Source organism: Taeniopygia guttata, chromosome 7, assembly GCF_048771995.1.
Source record: "Taeniopygia guttata chromosome 7, bTaeGut7.mat, whole genome shotgun sequence".
NCBI lineage: Eukaryota > Metazoa > Chordata > Aves > Passeriformes > Estrildidae > Taeniopygia > Taeniopygia guttata.
In genome coordinates, this window is record NC_133032.1 from 21,215,687 (window position 1) to 21,231,863 (window position 16,177).

Consider the following 16,177-nt stretch of genomic DNA (forward strand, 5'->3'; position numbering starts at 1 on the left):
TGATTTTCACATTTATTTAGCCAAAATAAACATTTTTAAAAATTAAATCTTCAGCAGATTAATTGTGGTCCTTTTATTTGAGGCAAATGTGCCATCTCTCCATTTACATTCACATTTAATCCACTTTTCACAAGTTTATGTATTTAGGAGAATCTTGGTGGGTCAAGTAACCAGGGGTCAGTAACAATTTTACTGACTAATTTAGATAAAAAGTTTCAGGATTGGGTTGGGTATAGGCAACTGCAATGTGGAAGGTAGGTGTAGAATTAAACCTGTATGTGTTCATGCATCTGCACTTGTGAAAAGCCACACTATATTCAGCATTAATTTTTTTTCATCAGAGTGGTGACCAAGCTTGGTTACAAAGGTGATTGCCAGAGATAAAGAACAAAATAGCTGCATGCACCACTGTGTTTTATCTGGCACCAGTTTCACAGTGTACTAAAAGCTCTAGATGGTTGTGTTGAAGCAGATCCCATTGTATATTTGTTCTTTGCTTTTCATTGTTAGGATTGGTGCAAAGCATCAGGAGTTGCGGCAAAAGCAGCTGAGAGGCCTGAGTGATTATTCTGCTGGTCCTGGAGGACCTGACATTGATGATGATGAGGTGGATCCCAACTATGCCAGAGTGAACCACTTCCGAGAGGCTTATCCCCCAGGAAGCATCTACAGACCCTCGTCACCAGCAGTAGGAGAAACCTTTGTGTATCTGCGGGATTCTTCCTCAGCACCATTGGAGAGGGAGCACTTGGAAGGACTGTATGCAAAAATAAACAAGCAGCACTACCCACAGACTTCTGGTGACAGGTAATATTGCCACCTGGCATTACAAAAAATGATAGGTTGGTGGGGAGGGAGCCTGGGCCTAGGCAGGGGGTCAGACATGGGATTGTTCTGATGGCCCAAACTCCTGAATTTACTGACCAGAAAGCCATGAATTTCCTCTTACCAGAAGCAAGATTTGCTGCAGCAGTAACCCCAGAGCATCTGAGCAAGACAGCAGTCAAACAGAAATCATTAAAGAAAAGTCCATATTTAACAATCAGAATGAATGAACTGACTGCAGTCCAATTCCTGCACTGCTGAAAGAGTGTTTTTCCCTCTTTCAATTGGAAAAGTTCTTACCCTGCAGCAAAAATAATCTCAGCTTTCAGATCTCTTTCAATCCCGTAGATCATCAAGTGTCTATTAGTAACAGGTTTTGTGTGATAGCATGATATATTGTATATGTTTATGGTTTAGATTTTCCCAGCTGTGTGATATTACACACTTTCAATTAGTTTGGGGAGAGGACTGAGAATCATGGCATTTTTATGCAGACTGTGAAGTGTGGCTTCACAAGACTGATTGCTTTTCACAGCCTTTCCAATAACTAAGTGGGAAGGAAAGAACAATTTTTAATCCTTACTGTCAAGCTTCCAGCATTAAAGAAAACTGGTCAAGTTTTTTCCTGGGTTAAAGGGGAAACAAAAATTCCTTTGAGTTGATTAAGTACCCACCATTGGGATGATTTTTTAAATGGTTGCTTCTGGAATCTGGGGCTAAAAGAAGAGACTTCATTTGTGGCATTGGTATATCAATGTTGGCTTTTTCAAACCAAAGTACAAGTGTGTGGGCAAATCTGTGTGAAAGGAAAAGCCGACAGGACAGACATGGGGGACTTTAGGATCTGTGCATTTGAGTTCTTTGAGTACTTTGAGTTCATGTTACAATCTCTAGTGTCTCCCCATAGCCTCAATCCATGCCATGTAATACCACACTCATTAATTTTGGTGAAATATGTCAGTGCAGCTATAGGAGTGTTTCCAGTTTGTGGCATCATAGTACTTTAAAAATGTATACTGAGTCATGGTTATAAATACTTATAAATATAATAAAACACTTCTGACATAAATCTAAATTCATAGCAGGGAATGGGCCAAGTATCTCTCTCTTTCTCACCTAAGTACAGTATGGTAAAATTCTTTCCAAACATAATGACAGGGCTTTTTTTTTCTTCCATAACATTAACTCCTCCTCTACTGCATAAAAAAAGAGGTAGTGATCCCAGCTTTTTACCAGCTAGTGGATTTCACTTTACTAGAAAAGTCTTGAGACAATTGTAACTGAAGTCAAACAAAAGTTGCATGCAGTAAAGGGATCAGAAACTGAGTTTGTGCTACCTCAATAAACCAAGATCTGAGAATTCCCAGTGGAAGGTGTCTAAATTCAGGTGTGTGTATCCTCCAAATATGAACACATACATATGTAACTCAGCTGGACTAAGACATTGTTATAAAAGTTGCTTTGTAATTTCAGTTTTAACAGGATTTTATAGCTTTATGTTTTAAATATAATCATCAGTTTTGAAATGAGACCTATAGATTGTCTTTCCATGCAGAAAAAAGAAATGCACAAGTCTTTAATTCTGCCTTCTTCGAGTGTATTGATTGTATTGTGGTTTTGATTGCACTGAATGAACTTTTGACTTGCTGTGGGGACAAAATTGAAGTCCCAACCAAGTTTGGATTTGGTATTGGGATCCTGGATTTCAATGTGGATTTAGCTGTAATTGCATGATAACATGATAACTCAGTTTGATAACTCAGTTGGAAAAACTAAAACGAAAACATCAAGTGGGCAGGAAAAGTTACCTCAGAGCTGAGCCCATGATTAGAAGTCACACTGAGGGTCTGTTCCATCTGTACTGAAAGACCAACAGTCCACAACTTTGCTTTGTTGAATTTCTCAGGCTTGTAAGCAGATTAGGAAAAAAATAGGAAATGTGAGATTCTTATTAGGCTGCCTTTGTTCTTTTTTTAAAATCTTCTTTTCTTTGTCTGAGAGACAAAATGGTGTTGTTATTCACCAGCAGAAATGTGCCAAACATGAATAATTCTATGTGAATTTATGCAGTGGGTCGTGAGGTCTCAGCCAACAGTTGTTGAATAAAGTGTCAACTTCAGGCAAGGAAATCTTTCTGTGCTGGAGGGAGAGTATTGAAAGGAAAAAGAGATATGGAAACAAAAATCCCTGGATAATGCGTTAATTAAGAAAACAGTCGGCTTCCAAGGGTCAAGTATGAAAACTACCTTGTCTGCCTCAAAATGATGGGAAAGGGTTACAATGGATGCTTATACGCCAAGCCGCAGTTATTTTGTGTTTGTGGGGCTGAACATTTATCAACACATTGGTCACATAAACACTTATGCTTTGCTCTTGCTAGCACATGCATGCTTTCTCTCAAAGTTTTGCTATTAATTTTACTTCAGATGGATGGTTTTTTTCTCCCACATGTGACTCTCAAGTTGTAATATAGTGCATGGAGACTTGATCAGTGACTAAAGTAAATGGGGTTAGGAATAGAAGGAGGATTTGAACATAGAGAGAATAGATTACTTCAGTTCAGTCTGAGAACTCCAGTTATGTATCATTATGATTGAGAATTAAAACTCCTCGTTTGAAACAAGAAGTTAATTTTTATTTTATGTTATTTTTGCAGAATAATGTATTAGCATAATTAATGCCATTTTAGAAATGGGAGGCCATTTGTAAAGTATGAAACTCGGTGGACGGAAAAGAGCTGTTCACATTTTGCATGTGCTTTCCCTTTTCTCATCACCAGAATCCTTCACATATTCCTGGATCATTCTTCGCTGTAGTTTCAGTTTAATCTGAGAATGTCCCTCAGCGTGCAGGAAAGCAGCAGGCTGCACATGTATGGGCTCTGTTGCTGTAATCATGATGAAGTATGTTTGCTGCCTCCAACACTGCTCCTCAGAGCACACACAGATCTGCTTCACACCGCTGTTTGTGCACTAACATCCCATTTACCTCCACTTGCATCTGGCATCTCAGGGGCTTTTTGCTTTGGGTTTTGGGGGGCTTTGTTTTGTGTCTTATTTACAACTGTTGTGTAATGTTCTTCTGCACTGCTTCACAATTGTTGATTTTCATTCCAACGATGACTATATTCAGTGAAATAGAAGTAATTTTTTGTGTATATTTTGCTGAAAGCTCTGGAATTCTTAACTAAGAGAGGTGCTATATAAATGTAAATTGTCCTTATTAATGAATACGGTGAAAGCATTAGCATGATCAGTGTATTCTGTGAATGTTAAGTTAGAGTGGAAAAAAATTAACTGGCAAAATCTCACATTTCTTTGTAAATCAAGCATTTTTCTGTTTATTTCTAATTAGCCACAATTTTCTGTAATGCAAATGGCATCCCTAAGGATGGTGCAGCCTGCACAGCCACCTTGTGCAGCTGTGGAACTCACTGGGTCTTTGCCTGAGACGCTGTGAGTTTCCAAGCCTGCAGTAGAGGCTGAGTGATCTGTGGCCCATATGTTCCTGAAATGGGTGGTAAGTCACATCTCCGAGTTTAGTCATCAAGGCTGTGCCATGACAGTGCTAAGTTGCACCGTGGCAGAGCCTAGGTGTCAGACCAAAGCCAAAAGAGCAGATGCACAACAGTATTATCACTTAAATGTCAGGCATGTCACACGGTGAAACCCTTTCTCACATTTCGAATAAACAATTTCGTCTTTTTCCTTCCCGTGAAGATGGTGCTGTCAAGTATATCCAAACACCCCAAGTACATCTCTGGAAAGGTTCTAGAGACTTTGCTCAACTTATTTTCTCAGCCCAGAACTATGAAACATTGAAGTCTGATGCCAAACTCATTGCCAAGTATAATTCTTCACTTATTTATGTGGCTTATCTTGGGGAATTTCAAAGTGCTGGTCTGACAAAAATGAATACAGTTTTCCTTTGTTTAGCAAGAATAGATTCAGAGCTGTATCTTGTTGCAGTTTAAAAAAAATACCAATCAAAAACAGCACTCTTTTATTACATAGGAGTAAAGTCCAAAGCCCCAAAGTTGGATCCAGCTTTTTTTTTTTTTTTTTTTTAGTTTTGGAGATGCTGTTTTGGAGCCCACTGTGGAAGATCTTCATTTCTATAATGTTAATTAATTAATTCAAAAATATATCTTCCTTGTTTCAGGGTGAATGTTCCCTTATGGCAACTTGCAGTCTTTCAGAATTCTCAGTCTAGCAACATGCAAAGTTGAAAGTAGGAAAATGAAACCCATACCTCTGTGTCCCTCACATCTCCCTCTCAGAGCTGGCCCGAGTCAAGAGAGAGAGAGTGAGGAGAGAAATGCTGAGCAGTCTGCCTCTCCCTCTAAAGGATCAAAGGAAGAAATTGCTGTACATGTCCTGAGGAACCAAGTGCCAAATGTAAGCAATGTGTAACCCTGAGAGAAGGGTCTAAAAGGGTCCAGAGTTTTGAAATCTAGAAAAAAGAGCATTTCTTACTAAAACACTAAATGCTTGTCTTTTGGGCAGGTATGGGCCACTCCCATCCTGCTCAATCCAAAGCCATAGGAATCCTGAGCTGCACAGGAAAGGATTTGTTGAAAAAGGGCGAGCTGAGGTTACCTGGGTGTTGGCCACGTGTGTCTCATGTGCCAGAAGCTGAAGTTTTCTTGTTCTGTTCACAGCACTGTGGGCATTTCTCATCGTGCATCCATTTACAACACCTTTCCCCAGTGACTAGCATAAAAGCAATCCACTGCTCTAGGAATGGATGGTCCTTTACTCAGGGAAGATTATTCTTTGAGATGGATATCATGGAGGCAAGGTGGAAATTGAATGAGGCTGTGTAATATGTGTGCCCTTTGCATTGCTGTGGAAAGAGAAGTATGGTCGTGCATTGGAATATTTTGTTTTACTAAGTGTGACAAGTACAAGCAAGGTATGTAGTTTCTCTTACCATAGAGCCTCTTCTGCTTGATGTCCTAAAATCATCTCTGCTTTTCCTTTGTCCTGTACTGCTCTACATCCCGAGACTCTCCTCTGATTCCTCTGGAATTTATTCTTTCAGGGCCTTCTGAACCTTCGGCTGCCATCTGGTCACTATTTCCCATAATGTTAAAACTGAAAACTTTGTGTGGGCGACTTACTGGCTGATAAATTTCTGACAGCAGTTAAATTCAGAGTGGCACTGGCAGTACAGCAGAGGTTCTGTGGTTTCTGGGGGCTCTCAGAAGAGCTGTTGTGCTCCTGGGAGCAGGGTAGTCCAGAAAGCCCTTTGGCCACCAAAGGGCCAGTGTATGCTGGGCCACTGGAGTTAGACTTGTATTGTGTATTTTGCTCCTAATACTACTGGCAGTTTTCTTCCTTGGAGAGGGTACATGGATGCTGTATACTCACTGTGCCAGTTAGGGGAAATGTTGGGTAACTGGACTGCCTGAGGAGATGTGTTTAAACAAGCCTTGGGTTTATTTCCCACCTATATGGGAAAAAAAAAAATTAAATCTCTGGGTAGCATTCAAGCAAAATTACTTAATGTTTAGAGTTCACTCTACTTTTTCCCAGCAACTCCTCATCCAAATCTTCCAACTTTGGCACCCAAGCCCTATCATTCACTTCTCACGAAAACCCAGATTTCATGGAACTCAGGTGACCCTGAGCACTTTGGAGCGTGTCTAAGGAGAAGGAAGTTGTCAAACTGCTGCTGCTGCCATGTAATGTGTGTGCATGCTTGTTTGAGGCCATGCATTCTTCAGCAGAAATAAATTCTGTCAGGAATAGTCACAAATCTGCCTGCGTGCATCCTGCCTGCTAAGGCTTGCATTTGGATCACCTCACTTATTGACAGATGTGTAAAATTTTATATACTGCACTCCCACAACTCCCTTGTGAGTGTCCTGCTGCAGATGCTGGGGAGCCTGAGTTTTGGCAGCTGTGTTAAGCATTCAGGTTTGGGTTGGGGTTTTTCCCTCCAGCCCTGTCTTTTCTTATGTGATATATTATTCTATGGAATTATTTTCCGTTAATTCTGCATATTTACTGGTAATGTCCCATTCTTTCAGCCGTTTGGATGCAAATGCAAAAGATAGGTCCCTGAAGAGCAAGCCAGGTCTGTTACTGGGAAGATGAGACCATAGCAGAGGATATAGTGAAATGCAGATGGTGTTGTCAGCCTCTTAAATATACAAATAAAGACAAAGTGAGATCGTCCATGCAGCTGGAAGGAAATCGTATGGCCTTGCATGTGTTCCTGCCATAGTGTATTTCCTAGTGTGAGCAAGAGATGCTAAATTCTCTTTTATGCAGGATGTAATTTGACCAAAACCTCATACTTGCCTCTTTAACCAGCAGCAGAATGGTGTGTATATTAGCTTTTCTCTGTACAATTTTTTTAACAAAACACCATTTGATTTTAAATGCTAATAATGTGTGTGTGGTTAATTAAGAGGCCAGAACTGACTATAAGGTTGACTATAAGGCTCCAAGAAAGAGAGCGGAAGATCATTTCACTTCTGCTTATAGATAGCTATTTCTGAACCAGCTGATAATGTGCAAAATTAAGATTTTGTAAGTGGCATTTTAAATGAATGGTTAATGGCTGACGATTAATTAAACTGAGTTGTTTAATAGAGAAGCTGTTGAAATTTTGTTTATAGGCCAGCCGCTTCCATACTGAAAGTGCAAACCCTAATAGCATTTGGTATTTCCATTTAGTAGACAAGCAATGTATCTAGACATTTTCTTTGAAGAGAGAGGTCTGCCTTACTGGATACAGAGGATGGATGGATGGATGGATAGAGCATTGTGTACTGTTTTCTTCTTCCAAGTTAACAGCTGTCTGGTAGCAGTTCATAGAGAGAAATGCATTTCCTCTGAGAATTTGGTAATCTTAAATAAAATTGTTAAGTCTTACTTTAATTAAAGTGTAGGGGACATGATTAAGTCTGATGTGGTTCTGTTTTCCCTTTATTTTTTCTACTCTCCAGTAGTCTGTTGTATTTCATACACTTCAGCGTTTTCAAAATACCTAGCTTTTCATTGCTCCAGGTTGTCTTCAGTAAGAATTAGTCTCTCTTCAGTCAGAATGAGTCTCTCTTCAGTCAGAATGAGTCTCTTTGGCCCCATCATTAGCCTTGCAGACTTGCTCTCACTATGGAAAAAAAAAAAGGAAGTATGTTTCAGTCAGGTTTATTCTGTACTGCAGTTCTGGTTAAATGATGAATGTGAGCCTAGTCCCATTTCCCTGATTGAAGAGAAACAAGCAGAAGGTCATTATGCTTCTCACAGTTGTGAGGCTTGTCCTTCCAGCAAGTCCTTTGCCAAGAAACTGTTTGTTTTTCTTTTGTTTTCCCTTTCTCTCAGCCCAGTTCCCAATCTTTTTATTAACTATCTCCCATTTTCTCCCCCAGCTTCTTGACATACTCATTTTGCCATATGATCTCCTAGCTTCTGGATATGCAAGTAGTTCAGAGAAAAGCCCTGGTGACTTGGCCTTGTGCAAGCTTTGCTGTGTAGCCCTCAGTAAGATGAATCCAGGTGGATGACCTCAGGGACCTCTATCCACTCTATCCAAAACCATGACTTTCAGAAAAATCCTCTCCTACATTTTTTCCCTAGCTCCTACTAGTTAAATGGGAAAAAGGGGGATTCTTTTTTTCATTGTAGAAATAATCTTGGTTTAGTAAAACTGAAGGTGAGGGTGTGGGTTTTGTTAATCTAGACTTTTAGGTCTGTGAATTAATGTGTCTGTTTTGGAGGTGGAAGAGTTTGACCATGAGGAGCCACTTCATGTGTGTTAGCACCGGTATGCTCACACTCCAGGTGATGGGCATGAGCTCACAGCAAGCTCATTCTTGACTTTCCACTTCATTGAGATAAATTAGTGATCAAACTATTCTTAAAAGTAGGCGGAGTTCAGTGGAACACAAAGAATCATTTCCCCCAAGCCTGAAAGTATGACCAAAGGATTGCATTTGGAGGAGGAAGAAAAAAGGGTTATCACTGGACTGCTTCAAAATGCTGAGTACCTCCAGTTAAGAGAGTAGTGATACCCATTCAGTGAGGGTGGAGAAATCACTCTTATATGTGATAGGGAAAATGGACTCACTGGAGCCATCAGAATTTTTTTCAGTGTCTTCACTTCTGCTTGAGATTATGTAAAGTCAGTAAGACCTGTGCTGACAGGTTCCCCTGAGTTACAGTTAAAGCGATTTCCAGCCTTCCTCCTAATTAAGCAGCAAGAAGCATAGAAGCAAGAGGCCTGAGAGTCTTCAAGAAGCATCTCACAATTTCTCATACATTCTCAAAATAAATTGGTTTTCCTAGATCCCCAGGAAAGCTGCTTACACTGGTGAGAAGGCTGCAGCACAGGGAGCCATGGGGTGCTCCTCAGACCCACCAGCATTGCCAGGTTCTGCTGCCACCAGGAACAATGCAGGAGCTCTGGTAGGGTTTTCCAGCGTGGCTGCTCATGTCCAGGCAAAGTGCTCAGCACTGTGGGGTACTCATACAACTTAACTATGTAGCAAAAGCATCACAGTAGAAATCATTGCCATCTCTGTGTATCTGTAAGATGTAGGAAATTCTTACTGTACACTGATTTTTCTGCAGTTCACCTGGAGTTTACACCAGCAGATACATAAGATTTTACTGCTAATTGTGGTGTAATAAGATATAAAAGGTCTAAGGGGGGCACAGATCTGGCTTCAGAATGAATCAGTGGGAATCTTCTCATGGAAATTTCAAGCGTCTAATTGCAGGATAAAACGACTGCTCCTAAAAATTATCCACAACCTTGTTCCCCGTTTGTGTCAAGATGCCAGGGGCAGATAGTACTTGAGCACTTAGTTGGCAGCATTGTTGTCAGAAAGTATAGGCAAAAGCATGAACCAGATCTTTTGATTTGCAGAAAACTGTAAAAACTGGTGTTGTTAGAAAAACTGAAAATCACTCAATATTGTGCTAGCAGAAATATTGGGAAGAATGATGAGATGTGATGGAAATGGCTTAATAGGCAACAGGATGCTGAATAAAAAGACAATAATTGTGATTATTGTCTGACAGCTGTGCAGAGTGTGGAGTTGATGACAAACTCTAAAACGTGCTGTTTTTCAGTCCATGATCACAAATCCACTGGCACAGACAGTAATCCAAGGGGTCACAGTAAGCCAAGAAATAGTTTATTGTTTCATCAGCTCGGGTCTTCTGATGTAGTTAAGTTGGTATATACTCTGAACCCCTGTGACTGCCCTTGCATTCCCACAAGGGGACCTGGCACCATCTGGAGTCCACGTGTACTGTGGCTAAGGAGCTGTTTCTCTGGCAGGTCATGCAGCAGCAGGGCCTTTGTTGACATTGATCAAGGTGTAAGTATTGATCTTGGGATGGTCTAAGAGAATTGTGACTGCTTTGTGGAGAGTCATGTTAGACTCTCATAGAAAATGAAAGAAACAACTTGTCTTCAACTACATCGTGGTCTGCACCTGAGAGGTCTTTCATTAGGACAGAGAGACATGAGAAAACCATGTTGTTTCAGATAGCCACACTGGTTATCTCTTTTTGTCACTAACTTGTCCTTGATGTCTGGAGGCCATTTTTAGCAAGCAGTGAAGGGTTATTGCGTGAAAGATTTTATACTCTTCAGTTGCCTGCAAAACAGGTAGCTGCCATCATTTTTCCTTTCCACTAAACTGAAGTGGAGAAAAACAAAGAAACAGCCCACAATAAAAAAAGATGCAAGAGGACTAAGTGTGAGATAGCTCTAGAAAGTGCTAAAATTGCAATAAATATAACGTGCTTGTAGAGCAATAAATGTTCTCTTAATTTATTTTTCTTCTTGTTTCTCTCCAGTTTCCTGCCTGTGTACCAGCAGGTCAGTGTGGCAGTTCTGCAGTGTCACAGTCCTCTGCTGAGCATGCACTCTGGGAGGTTGTTAGCCCCCTCCCTCCAGTGACTTGGTAGCAGTAAGGAGGAACAAGAAAGTGACAACAAATGTTTCAACATTTCAAACATCTTCAGTCTTTGACCCATATTTATGGTTTAATGCCTCCAATCACTTAATTTTAATCTTCAATAAATTTTTTCAGCATAATAGTATCTTAGGGGTATTTCTTCTCAAACCAGTATTAGCTGGAACATGTCCTTCAGCCATGGAGTTTATCTGTTATAAACATTTCTGTCCTTCGGCTTAGATGCCTGCTTAGTCCTGTATGTGGTTATTACCTTGTAAATGGGACTAAACTGTAAATTATAATTATGGTATTTACATAAATGCATATAAAACAATTATTTTGAGACTGGCATGTAAGTTTAAGCACGAAACATGTTTCTAATGCAAGTGTTGTACGTGGCCTGGCAATTGAAAAGTAAGCAGCAAGGCATCTTCAGAAGAATGGAAGCACAATAAAACATGATGAGTCTTGTGGAGAGGCATGGGGGGGGCAGCTGTTTTCTATGCCTGAGTCACCACAGTGCTCAATAACTGTCTGACAGGATTGCTTTAACTGAGCACTTATGTGCTGGAAGTGTGCTGCAGACCAGGGGACCCGGGCAGCTTCTGCTCTGCTCTCGGGTCATGTCAGAGGAGGCCTCTTCTGCCTGCAGTCCCTGCTTTACATGTCGGCAGAAACTTCCACAATGTGGCAGAAGGGTGTGAGGAGGATTGGGGAGCAGCATCAGAGCAATAAACCTGTTCCTAGTTGTTACTGGTTGGCAGTACACAAATGACAACCAGTCTGTAGTCCTTCACCTGAATAAGGTGTTATTTTCTTCCTTTAACATTTTCTGCCATTCCTGATTCAAACAAAAATAAAAAAAAAGGAAACCAAAAAACAAACCAAGAGGCAATTATTCTGGCCCTCTGTATACAATGGCAATGTTTAAGCAGCAGCTGCTTCAGAAAGGGAGAGAAAAGGGGACTGGGGGGAAGGGTTTGATCTTTTCCTCCTTTTCTCTGCAAATACCATTGTCTGCATTGGTAGTGATGCTTTGACCTCCTTACTACAGAGCTTGAAAAGTCTTGTGCTCTTAGTGACATGTTCTGGCCCCAAAAGTGAATAAGCAGAAGTCTCATTCTCTTTCTTTGAATGCTACAACAAATACATTATCAATCTAAACGTGATAGGGCTTGAGAATGTCTCCCAAAATTTAGACTCATTAGTCTGACTACTGGTATTTTTAACATGTCTATGTGGCTTCTGAAATAAGTGTTCTTTCATACCTTTTTGCCTTTTATCTTCACTCTGCCCACTATCTCATTACTATTAGCTGTGGCAAATATACCAGATGTCTGAGCAGCTTCATTGTTCTGTTGTTTTTCTTTTCCAGACTCTAGTGCATAGATAGATGTTAATTTCTCTTTTGTGTTAAAACTCGCCTCTGAGGAATAAGATTACCAGTGTTCAGTCTTTGGCCGCTAGATACTGAGGTCTCGTGTCTTTGAATGCTTTGTCTCAGTGTTTCTGGTAGCTCAGTGCATTAAAAGTGAATGGTGTCTTCTTCTTTAATACCCATGGAACCTTAAATTAATATCCCTTGACTTTAGATAAACAGTTTTAACATGTTTTTAAAACGTTTTCTTTATTCTCAGGGTTGAGCAATGATACACAAAGACACCTGCTCTTCCAAGTGGGTGGAAATTTAAAATCGTGCCAAGAAAAATGTTGTTTCTCAGAAAAGATCGAAATATGCATTGTTTAAAGCATGGTACAAACAAAATAGATTATGTAAGAATCGTGGGCCCTTGTTTGGGATGAGATCACTCACTTTTGGGTCCATACCTTTTCTGCTAACAGTACTTAATGCTTACATCTAAAAAGCTATGCATGAACTACTGCTTTCCCCACCAACTTTGAAATAGATAGTTAGAAAGGTACAGGCACTGTATCAACACAATTCCCACCATGGCCACTGATGTGCTTGAGTAACACAGCAGTAGGTCCAAACCTTTAAGAAAACATGTTTCTTTAAAATGGGTCAGAGAACAACTGATTGATTTACAGGTAACAAATGTGAACACCCTGGATTTGACATTCTTTTTAAAGTACAAATTATGTCATTTGTATAGTTACATAAGCCAGAAATTGTAAATTTATGTTGTAAAATCTGAAAAGTAAATGATAGCATGTGGATTTGTGTCTGCTTCTGAAAGAGAAAACTGATATGCAAGTCCTGTTTCCATCAAAGTAAATGGCAAAATCTCCACTGATTGAGATGGGAAATCAGAATTGATTCCCCTACCTGACTCTCCCTGGAAGAAAGAAGTGATATTTTCTTTTCTGTTTTATACTTAATAGTTTCACAGGCAGGTTACTGTAATTGAGCATTTCTGCCATACATCTGCATGACTGTTTTTGTTAACCACTTTTATTACCTTTTGGCCTGTTCTTTACATCATGCTATTGACAAATGATTTTTACTTTTTTTACCCCAAAGTTTAGAGCACAGAATAGGAAAGGCCTGAAACATTAATTGGACTAGACTGCAGCATTTAAAGTAACCTATTCTATCGTCCATTTACCTCCCACATGAAATGAAAACTCTATTTTGATCTGAACTGTCACAGATAATTTCTGCACATAAAACACATCCAGAGACAGCTTTCAAATGGAGTTGTCACTTCTTATTTAGCAGGCTGGGGACTCTCTATTGTTGTCAAACCCTCTTTGCAAAAGCATCACTAACACACTGATTTGCACAGTTGTGTGTAAGAGGAGGAATGGTGGTACAGCTTCCATGAAACAAAAAATTGTATGTAGCTGCTGAAATACTCTGCAGCTGAACTTACCTACTGTTTAAGAGAAAATTCCTTTTTTTTCTTTATGATTACTATTTTTGAGCAGATTTTCGTACTGTGTACTGGTGTAGGGAGGGGTTGTTTTTAGTGTGAATAGTGACAATTACCATTTAAAAGCTAGTAGCCAACATTCTGTTATTTTCTCTGACCTGTCCTGGACCAGAAGTTTGGCTTTAATATCTTCACAAATTTCAAGAATTCTTAAGCAAGCACACTGGGAATATCACTGAGTTGTGAGTACAGAACTGCTGCCTCAGAGTGTATTCCAGCCAAGATGCTTAGGCAAGGCTGCAGGGCACTTGTTTCCAGACTGCTATTCTGATGGTGGCCAATGTGGCCATCTGGTGAGGCTGGCTGGAAGACCCAGCTATGGCATCACAGAAGAAGATGGCTTAAAACTTGAGAACTACTATTCTTCAGACTTTATTTTCATAACATTCCATTTGCCTTTGAACGTGATATATTTTCATAAAATAAACTTGCCTCCTGGCCTCACTTATATTCTCAAAAATTTATGCTCTTGGAAAAGACAGTTAAATAGTAGTAGTATATATATGGGTTTTATTCCATTCTCCTCACAAAGTTGGAAAATTGACCAGGATTAGGGGGTGAAGAATTTGGTTAGTGTGATGAGATGTCCTTTATTGCTGTCTCCACAACTACTTATGCCGGATTAAACAGCAAAACACAAGCTGTCAGAATGCTCTTCTGACCTAATTCTGCCCCACAACGCAGATAGGAGACTATCTGCTGATCTAACTGATAAGCATGACTTTGTCAAATCCAGATGGATGTGAAAAGACTGAAACACAGATGAGGCCCAAGAGCCAGAGTCCCGCATTTTCTGCAGCTGCCTGGATCCTTTAGATATCTTCACTCTGCAGCTGGGGTTGGGGGGGCAGGACTGGAGGGAGGGAAGCAGCCTGCCACGGTGTGGAATCTACAGAAAAACAAAACTGAGAGCTAGCGCCTTAAACATTACTGGCCAAAGCAAATTGCCTGTTTTAAGGACCATATCTTCTGTAATGAAGCAATAGATACAGAATGGAAATCACATTCCAATTTCTGAGCTGTATGGCAGAAGATTTGAGGCTTCTTTGTTTGACGTGTCTCAAACTCTCTCTTGGAGAGTGATGTGATGGGGAGGGGGTTTCTGTGTTCCCAGTTTTGCCTGTAAATGTACTGTATTCATGAATCAAATTTAGTGACTATCCCATGGGGAGCAGTGAATTAGATGGGGAGAAAAAAGGGTAGTCTGGTGCATTAGTGGAGGATATATTTGAATGCAGAAAAATGAGGGAAGGAAAGATCTTACAGTCAATATGCTTAAATTAGAGATAGGGCGCTTCCATGGAGTTTTAACTTTTGTCATTGCAGAATAAAATGCAGCAGATGGAAGCCCTCTTTCTTTCTCCCACATGTCATTGGGCTAGCTTGCTTTCCTGTCTCTTGGTGGGACAAGTGTACAGACCTGGACTAGGTTCAGCATATCCAACTATCCGCTGCTCCAGGAATGGAGGCTTGGAGGCTGTGATCCCCATTTGTGATAGTGATAGCTGGCAAGTTTATAAAGTTGAGGACTAGGGAAGTGAAGGGATGTTTATCCTACACCAGAAATAGTAATTTGCAGGCTGCATTCTCACAGGTGATCAGGGCACACTCCTTACAGTTAGTTACCTGACACCAAAGAAGCCTGGTCCTGTTGTCCAGTAGCTCTATCAGGTTGTTAGTTCTTCTTAATAAAGAAGTGTGTATTCTGTCCACAGTGGCTTTAAACAGCATTGAGGCTCACAGACTCTGGATTTGTCTTCACAGCCTGTGTGGGCATGTTATGTTTGCCTTCTTCCTAAAACATTAAGTATCATTGTCAGGCATCCTGTGGACCAGTGTTGTTTCCATATTATCTTGTGCTCCCCCACCTGCTTTTACTGATTCCATTGCTCTGCTGTGCGTGGGAACAGGACTGTCTATGGATTATACATCTGTTCAGTGCCTATTGTGAGGAGAGTTTCAGAGGCAACCTCTGTGGGTTCTTTCCCTGCAGTCCAAACCAGCTGGCAACTGGCCTGCTCCAGGGCCAGGGTGATGTGTTTTGGTTAATATTGGCATGTCCTGAGAGCACAGTACCATCCAAAACACTCCAAAACTTCAAAGCTTGCTTTTCTGCAGCTCTGCTTTCACAACATGAAGCAAACATGTCCGGCAGCAGTGCCATTTACTGACTCCTGAGAATATCCTAAGTAGTGGTCACACCCTCATTTCAAAGGCAATATATGGAGCCATTATCTGAGCAAATACAGTGCCTGTCACTGAAAATCCATTGATGATGATGAATTCTAGTTACTGATGACTGCAGCCAGATCCACAATGGTGAGTAGGGGGTAAAGCATTAGCCCTTAAGCTCTGTGAGTTGCTCTCTGTAAGCGGGTCAGGGTTTCACAAGAGCTCAAGGAAAAAAAAAAAAAAATATATATATTAAAAAATTGAAACCTCTGGAGTCTCAGGGAAGATAATAAGGAGACAGGGAAAGAAGGAGGAATAACAAAAATAAGCAAAACATCCTTTGTGGGGAGGGGAAAAGCAGATT

At 40.4% G+C, this 16,177-nt stretch overlaps 1 protein-coding gene across 5 annotated transcripts in view; it reads left to right on the plus strand.

Annotated features, from left to right (window-relative positions):
* Positions 1-16,177, plus strand: part of PARD3B (par-3 family cell polarity regulator beta) — a 394,980-nt gene that overhangs the window by 312,862 nt on the left and 65,941 nt on the right. For all 5 annotated transcript variants that reach the window (XM_030277633.4, XM_012574931.5, XM_030277632.4 and 2 more), the window contains one exon: positions 511-807. In XM_030277633.4, the coding sequence (XP_030133493.3) occupies positions 511-807 (297 nt within the window). The remainder of the gene's footprint in view (positions 1-510; positions 808-16,177) is intronic.